Here is an 18,663-nt window from a genome sequence, read left to right on the forward strand (position 1 = left end):
GAAAAGACTCGTCAGAGCTCCGCTCTAGTTTGACGACTCTATTAGTGCACGGCGGACTGCATAAAGGCTCAGCTTATCAAAGCGTGCATATTAAAGCAACTCTTTCAACTTTATATGTATTCCTATTTTAGATTTTAATTTCCATAAAACAGAAACGACTGGACTTTACGATGGAGCAGTCTGAATGTATATTAATGTTCCATTAAATGTTGTATTTTTAATATTCTTCATATTAGATGTATTAAAAATTTTCAAATAAATGAAATTAATTTTGTTTACTTGTTTTTTTTTCGTGTGAAATCACAGATCGTTTATCTGATCTGACAGGATACAAATGTGACATAAAGCCACTTCAAGTCTAAAATATGAAGGTCTTCATACAACTGGATTTATAAGTTTTAATTAAATTATTGTATGCAAGCTTGAAAATAAACATAAATCATAATTTTTGCAGGTTTAATTTGAATGACACGATGCCATTAATAACTCATTCAAGTTATCCTTAAACACGCATTATGTACACCTGCCTTCTGAATTTGAGCACTGGAATATTTGTAACGCTTGACACGAGCATATCAGATGTTTTAAAAAAGTTTATGGTTAACACAGGTTAGGTGAATAATAATTGTCACTGTCCCAGGATCAAAACATTGGCGTAGTTGTATGACTAAAACCAGTAGATATGTATGTTACCTATTTGGTAAATAAAGCTAGAAGGAACATGGATCAATAAAAAATGAAATTGATTTCGAAAAAAAAACTTTGAGCACTCTGTAAAAGGAAATGGTATCTTCCTAAGACAAGAACTAGGTTAGAACTATTATTACGTACAACTTCCATAAAAATATCTTCAGCATAATATAAAAATTCTCGTCGTTCATTGCTAGACTTAGTACGACGGTAGTCCCTACCGGACGAAAACCCCGAAACTTTAATAAATGGTAGTTCTACTTTCCTTATAATATAAATGCTGAATTTTATAATGTCACTTGGGTAGATACTAAAAGAGGTTTCCTGAATAGTCAGACAGTTTCGTTAATACTAAACGTCAAAGTTCTAGATGCGAAAACGAGATACACACAGGAAGGCGAAGGCGAATAAGACATATTTTTTGGATAATTCCAATATACACATAATCGTACTGACAAAAAAATTAATTTACAAAAACGAAATAATATAATTTACATTTAAATAGAAGAATAATATAAAAATTAACGCTTTAAACACCTTTGCTACCTGCAATCTTCGAAAGACACGATTATCCAAACTTCATAGTCGCCGATCGTTCCAATCTCTGTTGCGGACATGCGCAGAATAGCTTTCAGCTTTTATAAAATGAGGTAGTTCTGATGATCACGATCTTTTTTGTTCTAAATAAATAACACAACGTAATTGCCGCAAACAGCCCCGTAATATGTGGACGTGGAATTGTATAACGGCACCTTAGAATTGGCAACTAAATGTGTGTGCTTCTGCTACAAGTATTTTGTGCATGTTGGAAATCACAGTACAGTCATATAATACCTGGAGAACGCTGCTGTCCCTAGGCCGAAATTACACAGCCTATTTAATATCAATACCATCTATTGTAGAACTATTTGAGTTTTTTCATTTAAAATTACTTTATAGTAATACTATCTGGGCCGGCAAACGTTGTTTTGCCATATAAATTATTTCCAGTAAAGATAACTAACCTAGATACCGACTGCAAATTGTAAATCTAAACCATTCTTGAATGCACCTGAAGAAATTTCATTAAAATCGGTCCAGCCGTTTTTTTTTTTTTTATTGCTTAGATGAGTGGACGAGCTCACAGCCCACCTGGTGTTTGTCAGTGGTTACTGGAGCCCATAGACATCTACAACGTAAATGCGCCACCTACCTTGAGATATAAGTTCTAAGGTCTCAATTATAGTTACAACGGCTGCCCCACCCTTCAAACCGAAACGCATTACTGCTTCACGTCAGAAATAGGCAGGGTGGTGGTACCTACCCGTGCGGACTCACAAGAGGTCTTACCACCAGTAATTACGTAAATTATAATTTTGCGGGTTTCATTTTTATTACACGATGTTATTCCTTCACCGTGGAAATCAATCGTGAACATTTGTTGAGTACGTATTTCATTAGAAAAATTGGTACTTGCCAGCGGGATTCGAACTCCGGTGCATCGCTCAACACGAATGCACCGGACGTCTTATCCGTTAAGCCACGACGACTTCAAACGACGTTTAGGAGGAGTACACTGACAAACACATGCACAGAAGAAATATATTCCTCAACAGAATTCTATTTTAAGCTGATCTCCACTATCAATGTTTTCTACACGTTACGGTCAATCGCAAAATAAAACCAGAGCACTACTCAGTCAAATAATTTTATTGTTCATTTGTTCATAAAATTCCGCAATTGCATACATTAAATGCAGCTTTTCCAACTGTACAAAATCAGTTAATTATTTAAAAGTCATTTAATAATTACCCTTTAAACAAACTGACATCATTAAAGTTTGATAGTTTCATTTTACATTATAATTTGTGTGTTCGTGTTTAAATAACAAATTGGATGTTTACGATCATGTTAATGGATTCTGAAATTCGTTCAATAAATTCGCTGCCACAACTCGAACTTGTCGTTTAATTTACTTTATTCATAGCTACGGGCATTTTAATAATTCATTTTGGTGTAGCGAAGTACAAACACAACCTATGTCTTAGAAGTTATTTTGGCAAATGGCCGCAGAACTGGTGTAGGTACCGATAAAATCAAGACTTCATTCTTATGGTTGAAATTGAATATAACCCAGCATCAAGAGTACTCTGAGTCTAACTAACCTTATATAAAAGAGATCTACGAAATTCCCATACTCTTATCAATATTGATTAATTAAAAAATGTGATTTATGAAACATACATCTTTCGAGTTTAGTTTTTAATATAATTATGCACAAGAATCAAATCATATATATAGCTTATTGCTGTTATAACAAACAATAACAATCACTTTAAATTAAGAACCTCCATATTTCATTTAAAATCGGAGACCTGATAAATGTGTTCTACATTCAAAATGAATAATATTCAGCCTACAAAGGATATATGTATCATAGATCACAACGATTATTATTAATGTCTTTTGAAATATGTGCCTAATACCACAACACATTAATTACAAACTCTGTTCGCTACAGCAATCATTTGCAGTGAAAGTTAAAGTTTGACATGACACACACGGCAGCTCATCATTTAGTGGCCCGTGAACGATAATGGAACTTTGATGTTCCAGTATATTCTATTCAAATGAGATCTATTTCAAACACGTCACAGTGATTCTATCTAGTAAATGCCTTATTTCAAAGTACTCGATTCGAATTAATTAACGTCTGTTGTAGACAAGTTTTAACGGTATTAGAGAACGTTGCGTGGGTGGGGCAGCATCTACGTGTGTAGCGGTGCCATCATTTTATTGGATTTAAATACAATCTTAAATCTCAGAGTCATCAGGCAGATGGCCAGTCATATTTCGAGGCTTATGTTCTCTAGTAACCACACATCTTCAGCTCACCTATTTTTTTTTTTATTTATTTAGGAAAGCACAAACGACCAAAGGGCTTACCTGTTATTAAAAAATTATCACAAGTCATTAAAATCACACTGTGAGTCCTGCTACTTACCTTGAGACATGAACTCGAATTCCCACGATACTCGTTGTACGATATTGTATAACGTGTATCGTGCCTCTCAAATGGCTTCGCGGCAAAAATAGGCAGAAATCTAACTGTGCACGCCCACAATACGTCCTACCAACCAGTAAAACTTCTACCCGACTTGTGTTATAAAAAGCACTGTATATAACCTGTGTTCTTGTAGTTTAGATCACCGAAGTGAAGTAAACAAGTCTTAACTTAGATGGCAAGCCGGGATAAATTGTTACATATTATTTTGTTAGAACACTGCAAACATTGTAGCTTAAGTTACGAATGCTCGTAGCATACCTATTATGGTAGCGTGTTGTAGCGATACATCTCTCTCGTAATTCGTGTAGTATCAAATAGGACAAACGACGTCCTTAGCTAGCTTAAATCACCATTTGGCGTAGTTAACTTTCAGCGGAATGTGTTGTTTATATTTTTTATGTAGGTATGTGCTCGTACATTCAACACGACATGATTTTTAAATCATTTTATGACAATAAATAAACATGTGACTCTATTTTTTTTGAAATATATGGAAATAAATCAATAGAAAAAAATAGAAATATAATAAAATAGAAAAATAACTATATGCTCTTATAATTTTCGATGGAAAATTATAAAAAAGCTTAATATTAAAAATTATTTGGAATGTAACTAATAAGTTTCAAAAACAGTTGATGTAAACAAGGTAATTTATTTGTTTTGTAAGTGATTTCAAATAAATTTACTTTAAATTATTCGCCGACTTGTTGCAATTGAGCCCATATAATAAATCCTAAGCCTGGGATTTCAAATCTGAAAATTCCACACATTAACCAGAGATTTTAACTCTTACATTGTTTAACGAAGACGAAAGTACCCTTCACTTCGGGCGTAATAAAGGCTAAGTACGGATATAAATCTCACACGTCGACTCAGTGCAAGGGCCGCTTGAGTAGGTTTCCGTTCCATTTTCCACTGTGCCCGCACTAATTTTGTCGTATAACACACATTGTCAGAGCCCAGTACAAATACAAAATGTAGGTTAGATTAACGATCCAATCTCCAGCTTGTTTCATCTTTGAATTCAGAAAATTACAACTCATGAAATAATGTACATTAAGTATATTAATTGTGTGAATTTCAAATGAATGACTCCCCGTCGCACGGGGCCTTGGACCCTGTGAAGCGCTTGATTTTAATTGCTTTATATTGAGTAAATAAGGAAAAATATTTAACTCATAATAAAATGTAGGAAGAAACGGAATCCTCAAGAATCATAAACACATGATACTAAATTTTCTTTTTTCTTTCAGTAATGGGACAATCGATCTTAGATTAAACACAAATGTCTGTTCATATTTAATCAAAATGTAATATACACAGCATGCAGTCAGAGTATTTTAGTCTCTCTAGCTAGTAATCAGAAGATGCGTAATTGCCTCGCTACCCTCTTCGAGTTACTACTGTCTCTCCACCTGTAGATTTATCCCCACATATATTCCTATTTGAAAACTATACAACAGACGGTGCTGGACTCACTCAATACAAGCAGCATCATTCAAGTCGTGATGTCTTGGCGTACTCGTGATTCTCATTGCGAACTATTGCAATAACAGAATGAGAATGTACGAACATTCTATTTTACGACTTTATTAAAAATGTGCTATCGACCACATAAACAATTTGGGATGATTCACTTTAGTGCAAAATGCTGTTTGGAAAAAACTGAGAAAACGTACACTCCTTTGTAAAATATTTATAAAATTTAGTAATAAGAAAAATGAAATTTAATATAGCAATAGTTTAAGTAGCTACTGTTTAAAAAAATACAATAAAAGAGCAATTGAGTGGTTTGCTCATGACGTGTAATTACATTCTTTTGTACGGTCTTCACCCGCGGGTCGGCCCTCCCACATACAGCCTCCATCGAGGGCTTGTTCGGATGAAACGCACGTGAAAGAAGCCGCCCATTATTGCGACCGCCTCTATTGTGCCATAAACGTTCGAACAAAATAATAAATAAAGAATAAATAGACCGTCGGTTAAGAGATCCGAACCTCTCACCGTTTAATTAAAATGCTCACTTTTTTAGCACTCGAGTGAACGATATTACTGTACCGCTCACCCATGTCACTAATAATTACAAATCATTATTAATAATGTTAATTTCAACCAGGCATCAACTCATTTCAATTTCATGTATTTATGTACAATACAACTACGCTGCATGTTCTGAAATTGCTCTAAAGTACGGGGATGACTATTATTGAACAAAAGTGGTAAAGGCTTATATACTCTTCGCAGTTGCACTACACACGACTACTTTTATCAGTTTAAAATGTATTTACTGACATTAGTGAAGTTTCGTCCTCAAAAATCTTAATTGTGAATTTGTAGTTTCGATATACAATGTATAGTTAATTTGAATTACGTTTTACAGAACACAAAGTGTTCGTTTTGGACTATTTGTGGACTGCACTACGTAGGACATGTAAGTTGTGTAAAACTTTTATTGGTACGAAACATTCACTTAACAACACTGTTGTTGTGAATACCTACGTTCATTGATCTGCAATTGACTAATTGAGTAAAATATATTCTGTATACAAAGTACGTTTGGCTTTTTTTTCGGTTTAGTTTGAGTTTTAATAACGTGATTGTAACATTTCCGAATATATCTCTAAATAAATGGGCAAACACAAAATTACCTGCAATTATTCTAGAGTAATGCGCTTCTTAAGTTGGCTTCAAAAAGTAAAGTAAAATTAAAGTAAGTGGCTGCAAATTATCATTTATGAACTAAAAAAACTCTGGCGACCAAGATTAGCTTTAGATTATAAGTGAAATAGCCAATAAAATACTCTCAAAAAGGACTTCAAACGAAAGACAATATCTGCCAGCTACAGTCATTAGTGCTATAAGGTAAATAGTAGATTTAGGCAACAAGTGGACCAAACATGGGAACGCTTCATCATTCGGTCCTTTTTGTCTTAAAAATTACCGTCGTCGGAACCCATTTGTAACAATAAACTGTACTGACATACTCTTGGACAAATTCAAAGTATGTTATTGCTTATTACCGGAGTTTTTTATTGGACTTACTTTTACTGTTATATATCATTTGTTGCACCGTTTGTTGCTTATATATAGTAAAGGAAATGTTAATTATACCTAATTAAAAGGATGTACCTACACACATGTAATAAAGCAATGATTTGATTTGTGAGATAAGTGATTTAGAGTCTTCATTTATTATGCGTTTAACTAGAAAGCGCTTTACCACACTAGCCGGCCGACCCGCTAGAAAATCTAATAACGTCGGAATAAAGGAAGTTGCGGTCAGTCGTGGCCGAACTATCCCACACACTCCCCTAGGATGAGGCTCAGGCTTTTTGCTTTGAACTAATACAATATTCATGAAAATCGTAAAAGCACCATCTTGTTCTCCGTGAGGCTGGCTGTATTGATGTTGTGGTCTAGTTTATACTACGTATAATATTCTTTTTAAATGAATCAGCTTTATTAATAATACGACAACAATAAACAATTTTAAATATGTAGGTATATTACGAGTATTACCGGGCGAAGAACGCTCCAAGCTATAAGTCTTCCAATCGGTGTATTCGAAGCAATCGCTCAATTCACTCTGAAGCAAAGTGGGCATTAAAGTGAATTGAGCTGCTAGGCAAGTTAAATAGATGTTAGTCTATTTTAATTTTGCTATCTTTATAACATTTTGTTGATTAAATAAATAAATAAAATAAAAAATAAAGTTAGAAGCCTTTTATTTCCTGCTAAAATACAAAGTAAATAGGTATTTAATAAATTTTATTTTTCTTCACTTATGTTTGGCAGGAACCCATTAAACATGGTGAAGGCCTCCTCCAAGTCCTTCCATTTGGTTCTATTTTGAGCTACCTGTATCCATCGAGGACCAGCAATAGCTTTTATATCGTCCGTATTTTGTTGATTACCATTTCATTATTTCTTAATAACTCTTACATATACAAGTTCTTGATAATCTAGAAACTCACAAAATTCGTTGGTGTTATTTTGTTTTGTTCGTATCTAGTAATCGAACAGGAATAGTTGATACTTGCATTGAATTGAAACGTTAAGTTGGGAATGATCGTTAGCGTACTACTACGTAACACTACAGACAAACCATTTTATTTCATAACAGTAAAATATAAAAAGACTTTTTAGAGCGTGCATCGTATTTCTTAAATAAACACAAAAGCTAGCTTATAAACACTTAATCTTTTAAAAGCTTACATATATGTATATAGGTATAGGTATAGATATAACTATATATAGGTATATTTATTTACTCAATAAAAATCTTGTCGCACCCTTTGAACTTTAAAGATTCCATTTTAGTTCGTTCTTGAGAAGTTATTTTCATCATAAGCTATTCTCGAGTCATAGGCGCGTCACATGACCTATAATAATACATATACATTATAATTAGAATTAGGTCAACACGTCTCTCGATAACAAATCTTACAGAGAGTAAGTACATGATCTTCTTCTTCTTCTTCTTCTCAGTCGTGTCACTCTTGACAGAGTGGTCGTGATCGTCATGTAGTGTTGGAAGGGGTAGACTTGATGCGTCTCACGATGTCGCGCCATCTCTCCCTGCTCGAGGCCATTCTACTGCACTCATTTAGGGGACCTCCCACTGCAGTTTTAATTTGGTCGGTCCACCGCATTGGTGGCCTCCCGCGCGGTCTTGTACCATCAACGCTTCCCTGTACAACGAGGCGTTCTATGGACCGGCCATCTCGTCGCGAAACGTGTCCGAAGAAATTCACCATTCGAGACTGTACTATACCAAATAGACGCTGCTTGATGCCGAGTTCCTGAAGTATCGAGACATTTGTACGAAAGTCGGTCCACGAAACTCCAAGCATTCTTCTCCAGCACCACATTTCCAGAGCGTCTATTTTCTTCCTTTCCACGTCTCGCACGGTCCACGTCTCAGCAGCGTATAGAAATATAGAGAATATTAGTGTTCTAACGAGCCTGATCTTTGTGTATATATATAAGTACATGATCTATACTTACTAAAATAGAAAGTTTGCGATGGCTTGATGGCGTAGCAATAAAAACCCTCCAAAGTTCAGATCGAGAGGCGACAATATTGATTTTCCCGTCTCTGATGTATTTCATTCTCCATCTGTTGCTCCCCATAAAATTTACGACAGCATTACGGAGTCGTTATTTTTGTATGAAGAGTTTTATCGTGGGGTGGTGTCGCTTTCCACGACATGAGTTTTCTACAGAGTTAAGTGTTTTATAAACATACTTATCATTATACAGAATTTGTGTCGTTAAACAAGGAAATGAAGTCGGATCTTCTATCAAGTAGTTTTTTTTTAAAAATAACATATTCCATATAAATATGTATTAAGGAATTTTGACAATGAAGAAATCGATTAAGGTTTACTTAAAATATTAAACATAAGCATCTAAGTACATATTTTAAAGACACTTATCAAAACGAGGACTAAATAAATAATTTTAATGTCTTAAAAACTACTTTCAGAGATAACAAGCTTAATAAATTTGCAGATGGCGCAGTGACTTAATGAATGTGACAGAGCAATATTTGAGACAACATTTTTACCGAAAGCCAAATTAAATTTGTTTAATATATAATTGAATACGTCACTGACAAAAATAATAAATAATCAGGAATACACAACACTCGATCATCTGAACACAAACTGCGATTCCCTGTCCTTTGTAAACTTTACAAAAAAAAAACAAAATTACCATATTATTATATACCTTAATGTATAACGCCCAATGAGTTGCAAACTTGTTCGTCACACGAATGTGTGTCCGTAGTGGGAATTGGACTCACGACCCTCGACCCAAAAGTCAAGGCGCTATAGTTAGCGTCCTATTTGTATTGTTTTGTTCATTTCGGTTTGCTATCCCGATTGTTAGAAACAATCCACAAAAATCATAAAACATGTAAAAAGGATCAGGTTTTACTTCGTAATATGAAAACCAATGTCGATGATCTCAATGTTTTTTAAAATTTTTATATTGCTCTTGTTGAATTGACAAGCTAGCGGCCTATCTAGTGTTAAATGCTTACAAAAGCCCCTAGGCAGCACACCACATGAATGTCACCACCTACCTCACATAGGGTCGAAGTCTCAATTGCTTTGTTCCATCATTCATAACAGGTTGGGGCTGAAATAAGGCGAAACTTAGATTTATCCAAGTGGGCCTATGATACGTCCAGTTACTATTAAAATTAATGAGATTCAGTGAGTAGAGTTTTCTTTCATCGAAGTAGGTCAAGGATTCATAATATATTGGTTACCTTATTGAAAATTACTTATATGAAATATTTTCGACGCAGATGGTGGCGACCGAAGACACGACAAGTACTGTGCCTGGGCAGATAGAATCGCCAGGCACTTTCGGAAAACTACGCCAAACACTTTCTTCATCGTTACTCAACGCCCAAGACAAAGGTAAGCCATTTAGTACAATTTTGTTACAAATTTTCTTGTTACAATGTACATGCCTCGTAGTCGTGATTATAGATCGTATAACTTAAAGGTTTGATAAATGCGTGTTCGAGGACATATCCCTAGTGTAAAATACCTTTGTATTCCGTGGGGATCTTTTATCAAATATGTAAGGTTTCAATTGCTTATAATCTAATATGATATATAATATATGTACATGTTCCGAGTTCCAACAGCTCGCATATGAACCGAGTTAGTCTACCCATGAAAACAACGGTTTGACTGTGTACCTGATATTGCCGGCCTCCATGTGTAACGATAATTACTACTCTCAGGAGTGTCATAGTGTCTCCATTTACGAACACAATCAAAAACCTTATTAGAATGAGCAAAATAAGTCAGAGTAAAAGTAATAACTGAAATGTGTGTAATAACGGAACTACGAGGATGTTCAAGATATTCGGGAAGTGCTCTTGAAACAAAAGAGGAAAATAATAAGGATCTTCAGTTAGAGAAGCCCAACCTATTATATAACATAAACCGTCATTGATTTATTGTCGATAAAAGAATGCATTACTTTTAGAACTAACAATAATAAACTGTACGAATGACGTGTGATTTAAAAAAATAATGGCAAATAAAAACGTCGGCGATGTATGAAAATCACAGCCCTATGGTAACTTAACGTGTTCAGAGGGTGCCTATCGTTAGCTCTTATGACTAAACAATAACCATTCATCACTTTGGGTGAAATTCTCTTTATCGGTATGAATGAGCAAAAATATAGCGGAGTCATGATTACGGCGATCCCGAAAGTTTAAGCTGAACAAACTTTGAAGATATAGACATGAACCGGCGCACACCTAAAATAATTTCGTATCGCATTTTATCAAGATAACAACCATAATTCTTAAGTTCGCAAACTAGTCACGTAGAAGTTTGAAGATCGGGGTAAAATTTGAAGTTCTAGCTTTATTATTTACGGCCTAGTCTACATACATTTAACAACATCTATGCTTAATTAACTCAGTAATTAGCGTTGTAAATTATAAAATGAATCTTTAAAATTTTGACGATTCTAATACTCAATTAACTATATACATATTTACACGTTTCTACTTTTATTAGTAAGTACAATTTACATTAAACAATTACTTCTTTTGAACATCTCCTTGCGACGTTTCAGTCAAGTGTTATCAAGAGCTGTGATCACGAGCGCACTAACCCATGACCACGTTGAACATAAAATTGATTAAGACCCACTTTCATTATCATGGTCTACCGATACTTGTCTACGCTTGGTCATAAACAATGACAGTCTCAATATTAACCCTTTTATTTTATGTTAAGTCCCGTTTTAATAATTTTAAGCTTAGTTTATAGTTTCTAACTCTTAGTTCATAGCAGTATCTATTGTTATAGTATCTATGTGTTCTAGCATCTAAAAGGATAATTCTAGACTTACTATACGCCTAAACACTAGTAATTGCCTACATATATTTATAAATTATTAATGTAATTCATGTTTCTACCACAATAGTATTCGTCCAAAATAAAAGTTATTTTTGAACGTTTGATAAATACGTATTTATTTGTAAAATTGATGCGTGCCAGAGGATTTGAACCCTGGCATAGTTACTCGATACGAGACTCTTTAGGACAAAAATAATTCTACCTCTGAGACTAAAGAGAGTCTTAAAGTCTTGTATGTACGATATATTGCAAAGGGAGTGTCTTTTGGTATTGTTTAAGATGATCTACCTATCTCCTTTTATGATCTTATTTTCTTAACGTCATCGGAACAGACATTATTTTTCTACCAAGACATTGAACCACGGTATGTTTCAAGATATCGTTTTTGCTTCAAACCTGTAGAGTGAACTGTGTCCACAGTGTTTCTGGAACGCAGTGACACGTCTTTCTTTTAACGAGACTTGAAAGGAGTTCTCTGCGGTAGACAGCGCTTTGATTTTACCGCTCGCATGATTCTCATTAGCAATAGTAACTACTTACCGTAATTTGAGTTATAAGCTCAGACCAACGATGTTTCGATAACATCACGCTAAAACGCGTGCTTAGTAACTAGTATAAGTTATTTAAATTGAGAATATGTTTATAAACATGTTACTATATCGAACTAGAACATTCTACGCGAAACGTTTCAGTCGTTCAGCACTATCTGGAAAAGTTACCCAAGGAATTTGTGATTATTTCTCAATATTCATAGCAAAATACCTCCAGCTACGATGTTCTCGCGCAAAATCGAGCGATATAGGTATAGAAGTCACCTTCGTGCATTCTCAGCATATTCCTTGTTCGACGGAACATACTCGTGACTTATTTGAATTTTCATCATCGTTGGATGTTTTACATTCATAGTTGAGCAGACTTTTTGCTGGTGGTAAGACGTTGTATAAGCCCGCACGGGTAGGTACCACCAACCAGCTTAATTTTGCTCCTAAGCAGGCATGCTTTACGGTTCGATAGGTCGAATAATATTTCATGTGAGTCACGGTATTCATGTTCTGATATCTCTTGCTCCTGGTAATAACTTAATGTAAGCTTATAAGGGACACTGAACGGTTTACAAGGCATGGTAAAGGTGATAAGCGTCCTTTATAAATAAAACAAGTTAATTCCGATTTTACTCCGTATATTGTCACAAGTATCTGACATGTCGGGCGGGCTATGTACGACTGACTTCAATAAGCGAAGCTATACTTAACCATGGGTGGGTCTAGAGTTCGTTCACCCAGGCAAAAAAGAACAGTATAATATGGACATACAAACATTCAAAAGAACTGGATGGTGTCGAACAATAAAGTCTATATTAACCCGAATTAATCGACAACGACGCTATGGAAGAAGTCTATGTCAGTTTTCTCAAAAACAACTAAGTCTACTTACAATCGAAAATCTTTGGTCAATTAAGTCTATTCAAGAGTCTACTCTGTCAAAGAGTCCGGCGTAATTGAACTAAAAATTAAATTTTATTGAGAACATAAATATTGAATAAAGTTATTCAAAAGCATAATGAGCCCTCTTTTTCATTTGGCATAAACATAAAGCAACATAAATGTATACAAACATAAAATTTATATTTTAATTTACGTATTTTTTGTTCTCAAATTGATATTTATTTGTTTTTACAGTAACAAAACTAGGCCCAAAACAAGGAGTGACGGAAAGTGCGGTCGAACCAGCGCCGACCCCACCACCAGGCCAGCCGCCGCCCGCCGCGCAACCTAAAACCGAGCGGTAACCATTCGTTACTTCCAAATATAATAAACTAGCGGCCCGCTCCAGCTCCGCTCGGGTTTTTAACAAAAAATTCAACGCTATTTGAACTTGTTTTATTTTTACACTTATTGCGGCACAACTATAATAGTTAGACATACGCTGTCACGACACTTTTTGTAAATAATAATGTGTTCTACAAAGTCGTAGTACATTATTTTATTCTATCATCAATAGTATTCGCAGTGTACGCGATGTAAAGAATATTTTACATTTAATATTGGGTTACATTATTGGAGTTTAAGTAAGGATCCCTAATTTTTTTGAAAAAGATTACAGCCTATGTCACTCGGGAATAGTGTAGCTTCGAAACAGTGAAAGAATTTTTCAAATCGGTTCAGTAGTTTCGGAGCCTGTTCAATACAAACAAATAAACAAATCTTTCCTCTTTATAATATTAGTATAGACAATTCATTCTAATATTAGCCTCATCATTAAAAATGATTTATTGGTGTGTTCATAGTATATACTTTCGCGCATCTGACAAAGTTATTGGCGAAGTACCATCAACGAACGTAGCAATTGTTTGTTTAAATTTTTTCACATATTGCGGACATTGTCCAAGCTTCACTACTACTAAACAATAGAAAAATAATAAATATATAGAGATGTGTACACATAATAAAAATAGAATACTCTGTGATTTAATTTTTTTCAACAAATTTTGAGATACGCATTCCACGAAATTTTAATATATTTCTCATGATCTTTAATCTCGTTCAATACAGAATATTTTCGTAATCATATAATATTTTATAAAAACAATAAATACATTTTAATTTTTTCATATCATATTCCTTATTCCAGATACCTAGAATAATTGTGCTAATGTAAAATTTCTGTAACGTTTACTTGTTTGGAATCATATCGAAAGAAATGATTCGTTTCATTTGGTAGTAGTAGCAACAATCCGATGTTTTTAAATAAATTTGAATTATGTTTATCCCATTAAAATAGCTGAAGAAGTTTTTTTCTCATTACATTTTTTCCAAATTGTAATTTTTTTTAATGACTCTCCTGTAAGGTTTCTAAAATGTCGCTTAAGCCAAATCGCCGTTCAGCCCTCGATATACTATTTGTAGATCACAAAAAAGTATCCATTTGTCAATCCATTAAGATTTACCAATGTTTACTGGTGGTAGGACCTCTTGTGAGTCCACGCGGGTAAGTACCACCACCCTGCCTATTTCTGCCGTGAAGCAGTAATGCGTTTCGGTTCGAAGGGTGGGGCAGCCGTTGTAACTATACTTGAGACCTTAGAACTTACATCTCAAGGTGGGTGGCGCATTTACGTCGTAAAGGTCTATGGGCTCCAGTAACCACTTAGCATCAGGTGGGCTGTGAGCTCTTCCACCCATCTAATATATAAAAAAAAATGATTTTGTCCTCTTTTTTTAATGATCTTTTCCATTTAAACAGCGAGCCCGGCAAAGCTCCGTCTCGTGCTGGTGCTTGTCGCGTCTGCTTGAAGGCACTGAAGCCTGGTGAGGTGTTTCATGTCTGCAACGGATGCCAGCATCGCGTTTGCGAGGACTGCTCGTCATATTCGAAGCCGGCTAGTGACGATGAAGCGGTATCATTACTGTATTAAACAATTAAATGCACGATCGGCTCGACACTCTTTTATTATTCTAGATGGATAAATAAAAGATGCGATAACTTAAGACATCATAATTATCTTAATGTATTATATCTGTTTTGTCTTTAAAAACGCATCGCTGCACTTACCCATGTGCGCTCATAATGCATTCTACAATCAATAACGTAAATCTAAATAAATTAATAGCTAATCGGTGAAAAATCAAAATTTAAATAACTATGTATTTTTGCTTAAGAAAGTAAACACAAAAAAATCATAGAGCTTCATTTTATTATGAGATGAATTAAAACTAAAACAATAACTTAAAATTGTAAACAATAAAGTTGCTATTTACAATAGGAGTAACTTTTCAATGTAGAAGTTAATATTTATAAAATATATTCGCTGTTCAAGCGAGAGCTATGTAAATTTAATTAACTTCCCCGTGGAGTTACATGCTAAAGTTTCAATTTTCAAAACTAAGTTTCTTAGCCCTTATTTTGTGAGGGATATTGAGAATTAGACATATTATAATTTTAAATGGTCACAAAATTTGATATTTATATGACCTTATCTATTTATAGCACCTTTATGAACTAGTAATATTTACGTATAACTATTACTAGTTCATAATCGATTTTTATCTTCACTCATTTTTCTACCTTACTATCTAGTGTTTGCTTATTTCGCAAGGGCATAGATTGGTAAACAGTAAAGATATTAAGTCAGTCAATCTCATGCCACAATGTAACCAGCGGCACTCGACTTTTGATGTCCATGTACTTCTGTACATCTTAACATTAAGTCAGCTATGAGCACTACCACCGTCACCGTGTCATATATTGCTGAAAAGTATTTCAAAGTACATATATTTTATAACAAGCTTTTTTATATTGAGAACTAAGTAAAGTGAATGAAGCTTAAATGGTTTTCCAATATTTATTTGTGATCGTCTGATCGTAGCGACGGCTTAGTGAAGTTTTTTAATTTAATATTCCTTGGTAAAATTGTCCGTACTTATCGTTATATCTTGTAAGCTTCTTGGGGCTCAAGACACTACAAAGTGAAAGGCAATTAATTTTATATTACAACAAGCATTTTGCTGGTGGTAGGACCTCTTGTGAGTCCGCGCGGGTAGGTACCACCACCCTGCCTATTTCTGCCGTGAAGCAGCAATGCGTTTCGGTTTGAAAGGCGGGGCAGCCGTTGTAACTATACTTGAGACCTTAAAACTTATATCTCAAGGTGGGTGGCGCATTTACGTTGTAGATGTCTATGGGCTCCAGTAACCACTTAACACCAGGTGGGCTGTGAGCTCGTCCACCCATCGTCTTTACGTCGTGGTTATACTGCATAAGTATCTATAATATAATTTGTCTAGTTTAGAAAACTGGCACAAACGGTCCACTAACATTTTAGTAATTAGTATAGAATTAATTGCCCTGATCAATCGAGAATCGAGTAGCTAACGTTAAGCCTGTGAACCTAGATTTTAGCAATGTATTAATTTGACGATGCCGACAGCTGCCAACAAGGGTTTATTTGAAATCTCATCATTATTATATTTCACAATGAGCCTGCTTTTACGCTAGTTTATAAATTGGACGAGCTTAATTTTTTTAATTCACCACGTAACTCCTTTAGGAACACATATTAGAGATCTACATATTTACTATCACGAATAACATTGGTCCTTAAGAAATCTACGGCACAGTCTCGTAGCCATAACACGCCACCCGGCTGGTTGCGACTAGTTGCCAAATAAGAATCATTTAAGAGTAATTTGTTGGAGCTCATGCCGGATTCTTCTGTTTTCAGTTAAAAACTCACACACAGTATTCAAATAATTCCGATCTTTGTTATCAGTCAAGTTACAATTTACTAGGTAAAGTTTATCAGCTGATCAAAAACCTTATATTTAGGTTGCTTCATTTTTTTGAGTAGTGTTACATTTATCAATGTCTGCAGAAATGCTTTTGTACAACGATTTTCAAAATGCGCCCAGAACTCATGGAGGTGCTCAGTGTGTCGTCGAAAGGCAGCCCCGCGACTCCCACCGGCCGCGCAGGACAGCACAGATTCTCTGTTGGATGTGCCGGTACTGGACGCACTGCAGCGACGACATTCAGAAGCTCGCCTCGGCAGCGGAGGCTCTGGGTCCGGCCTCGCACCGCCGCGCTCCCCAGAACTGCGTCGGCACTCTGACGTGTCACCGGCCTCACTCAAGGAATTGGAAAAAGTAATGTTTGCCTCGGGATAAAGTGCTACTTCATACACCACCTGTGTCTTTCTCTTTTATTAATTTCTTATGCGATTTTTAGATTAGAGATGATTAGAATGTAGGTGTCTTGCTTTTTTCGTGTCTGTCTTCGTAAATAACTTGAACAAATCAACGAAACTGAAATTTATAACAGAAATTTACACCTTTGGCTTTAATTGATATTTCTAATTCATGCATTCAAATTCGAAATGAATGTATGTCAAAGGATACTTTAAAGTTTTTTTGTCTGTCTCTAATTTTACCAAGTAATGATTTTATTATCGGGAGCTCTATTAACTTTCCTCTTCTATATTTTTTCTTGAATTAAAATATCGAAAATTTTTATGTGACAGTCAACGCCCAGGGTAATTGTCACTCAAACCCGTTTCTGCCCACTACGAACGACAGGCGTGAAGGTACGCAATTACTTTAAAGACACGAAATATTACATACACTCACATACCATACTTTAGACAGGACGCTTAAAATAAAATATGGACGCCGATCGCACTTTTTGACACAAACGATCTACATGAAAAGTTAAGTGAAACAAAAGATACATTAGGCGTCGAGAAAAGTATTCATAATCTTGTGACACCTCAGGAAGTAGTGGCGAATGATGCGGGTCCGCGTTTTAGTTTAAGCGTTTTGCTTGTGAGAACGGTATTGTAACGAGGCTGCCCGCGCCGGCAGTTGAAGGGCGGCGGGAGCGCTACCCCAGCGGCGTCCGAGTCCCGGCGTCCCAGCGCAGCTACCCCAGTGCGCAGACGCTCCGTGCGAGCCCCTCGACAGCGCTCTGTAGACGAAGACCAACACTCTCCCGTGCATCAGCCTGTTCTGGCTGCACCACCTCCTATGTCTAGAAGGTGACAATTTTACCTCTGTAGTAATTTGCCTACTGTTTCTTCCTCTTGTATCGGGAGTTGAATCAAAAATTAAACGTAATATCAACCTTATTTGGTAAAACAAAAATAAATACGTGCTATATAGGAGTGTAAAATTTGGGGTCAATAACAACGCACACAGACATTAGAGCTGGTAGTGCCTCGTGTCAGCCGATCAATTGTAGAAAATAACCGGGATTATTTAATGTAGGATTGGTGAAATTTAAAAAAGGAAAATAGATTAAAATAAACTACTAAATAATACTCATGATTGTAAGCTCGAGGCGGTCAGAATCCGCATACCCATGTCTTCCGAATAATAGCCAAATAGATTATCATCATGAAATAATCTGTCCAAACAGGAAGTGTGCATGTGTACAAATGAGAACAAAAAACATCACAATTTGTACTTGTAAAATGTTGATGTTGTTGATTAGATACTGATGAATTTAATTTGATGCCTTACCAGGCCTATT

The 18,663-nt window shown here is 35.4% G+C and overlaps 1 protein-coding gene across 3 annotated transcripts in view; it reads left to right on the forward strand.

Moving 5' to 3' along the window:
- The window catches only part of LOC101745839 (regulating synaptic membrane exocytosis protein 2), a 148,420-nt gene that overhangs the window by 103,977 nt on the left and 25,780 nt on the right, over nt 1-18,663 (forward strand). For 2 of the 3 annotated variants that reach the window (XM_038013759.2, XM_038013761.2), the window contains exons 4-8: nt 10,056-10,170; nt 13,320-13,425; nt 14,884-15,037; nt 17,049-17,282; nt 17,997-18,169. In XM_038013759.2, coding sequence (XP_037869687.1) covers nt 10,056-10,170; nt 13,320-13,425; nt 14,884-15,037; nt 17,049-17,282; nt 17,997-18,169 — 782 coding nt within the window. The remainder of the gene's footprint in view (nt 1-10,055; nt 10,171-13,319; nt 13,426-14,883; nt 15,038-17,048; nt 17,283-17,996; nt 18,170-18,663) is intronic. The other variant, XM_038013760.2, reaches the window with a different exon arrangement.

This window comes from Bombyx mori, chromosome 11 (genome assembly GCF_030269925.1).
Source record: "Bombyx mori chromosome 11, ASM3026992v2".
NCBI classification, from domain to species: Eukaryota; Metazoa; Arthropoda; class Insecta; order Lepidoptera; family Bombycidae; genus Bombyx; species Bombyx mori.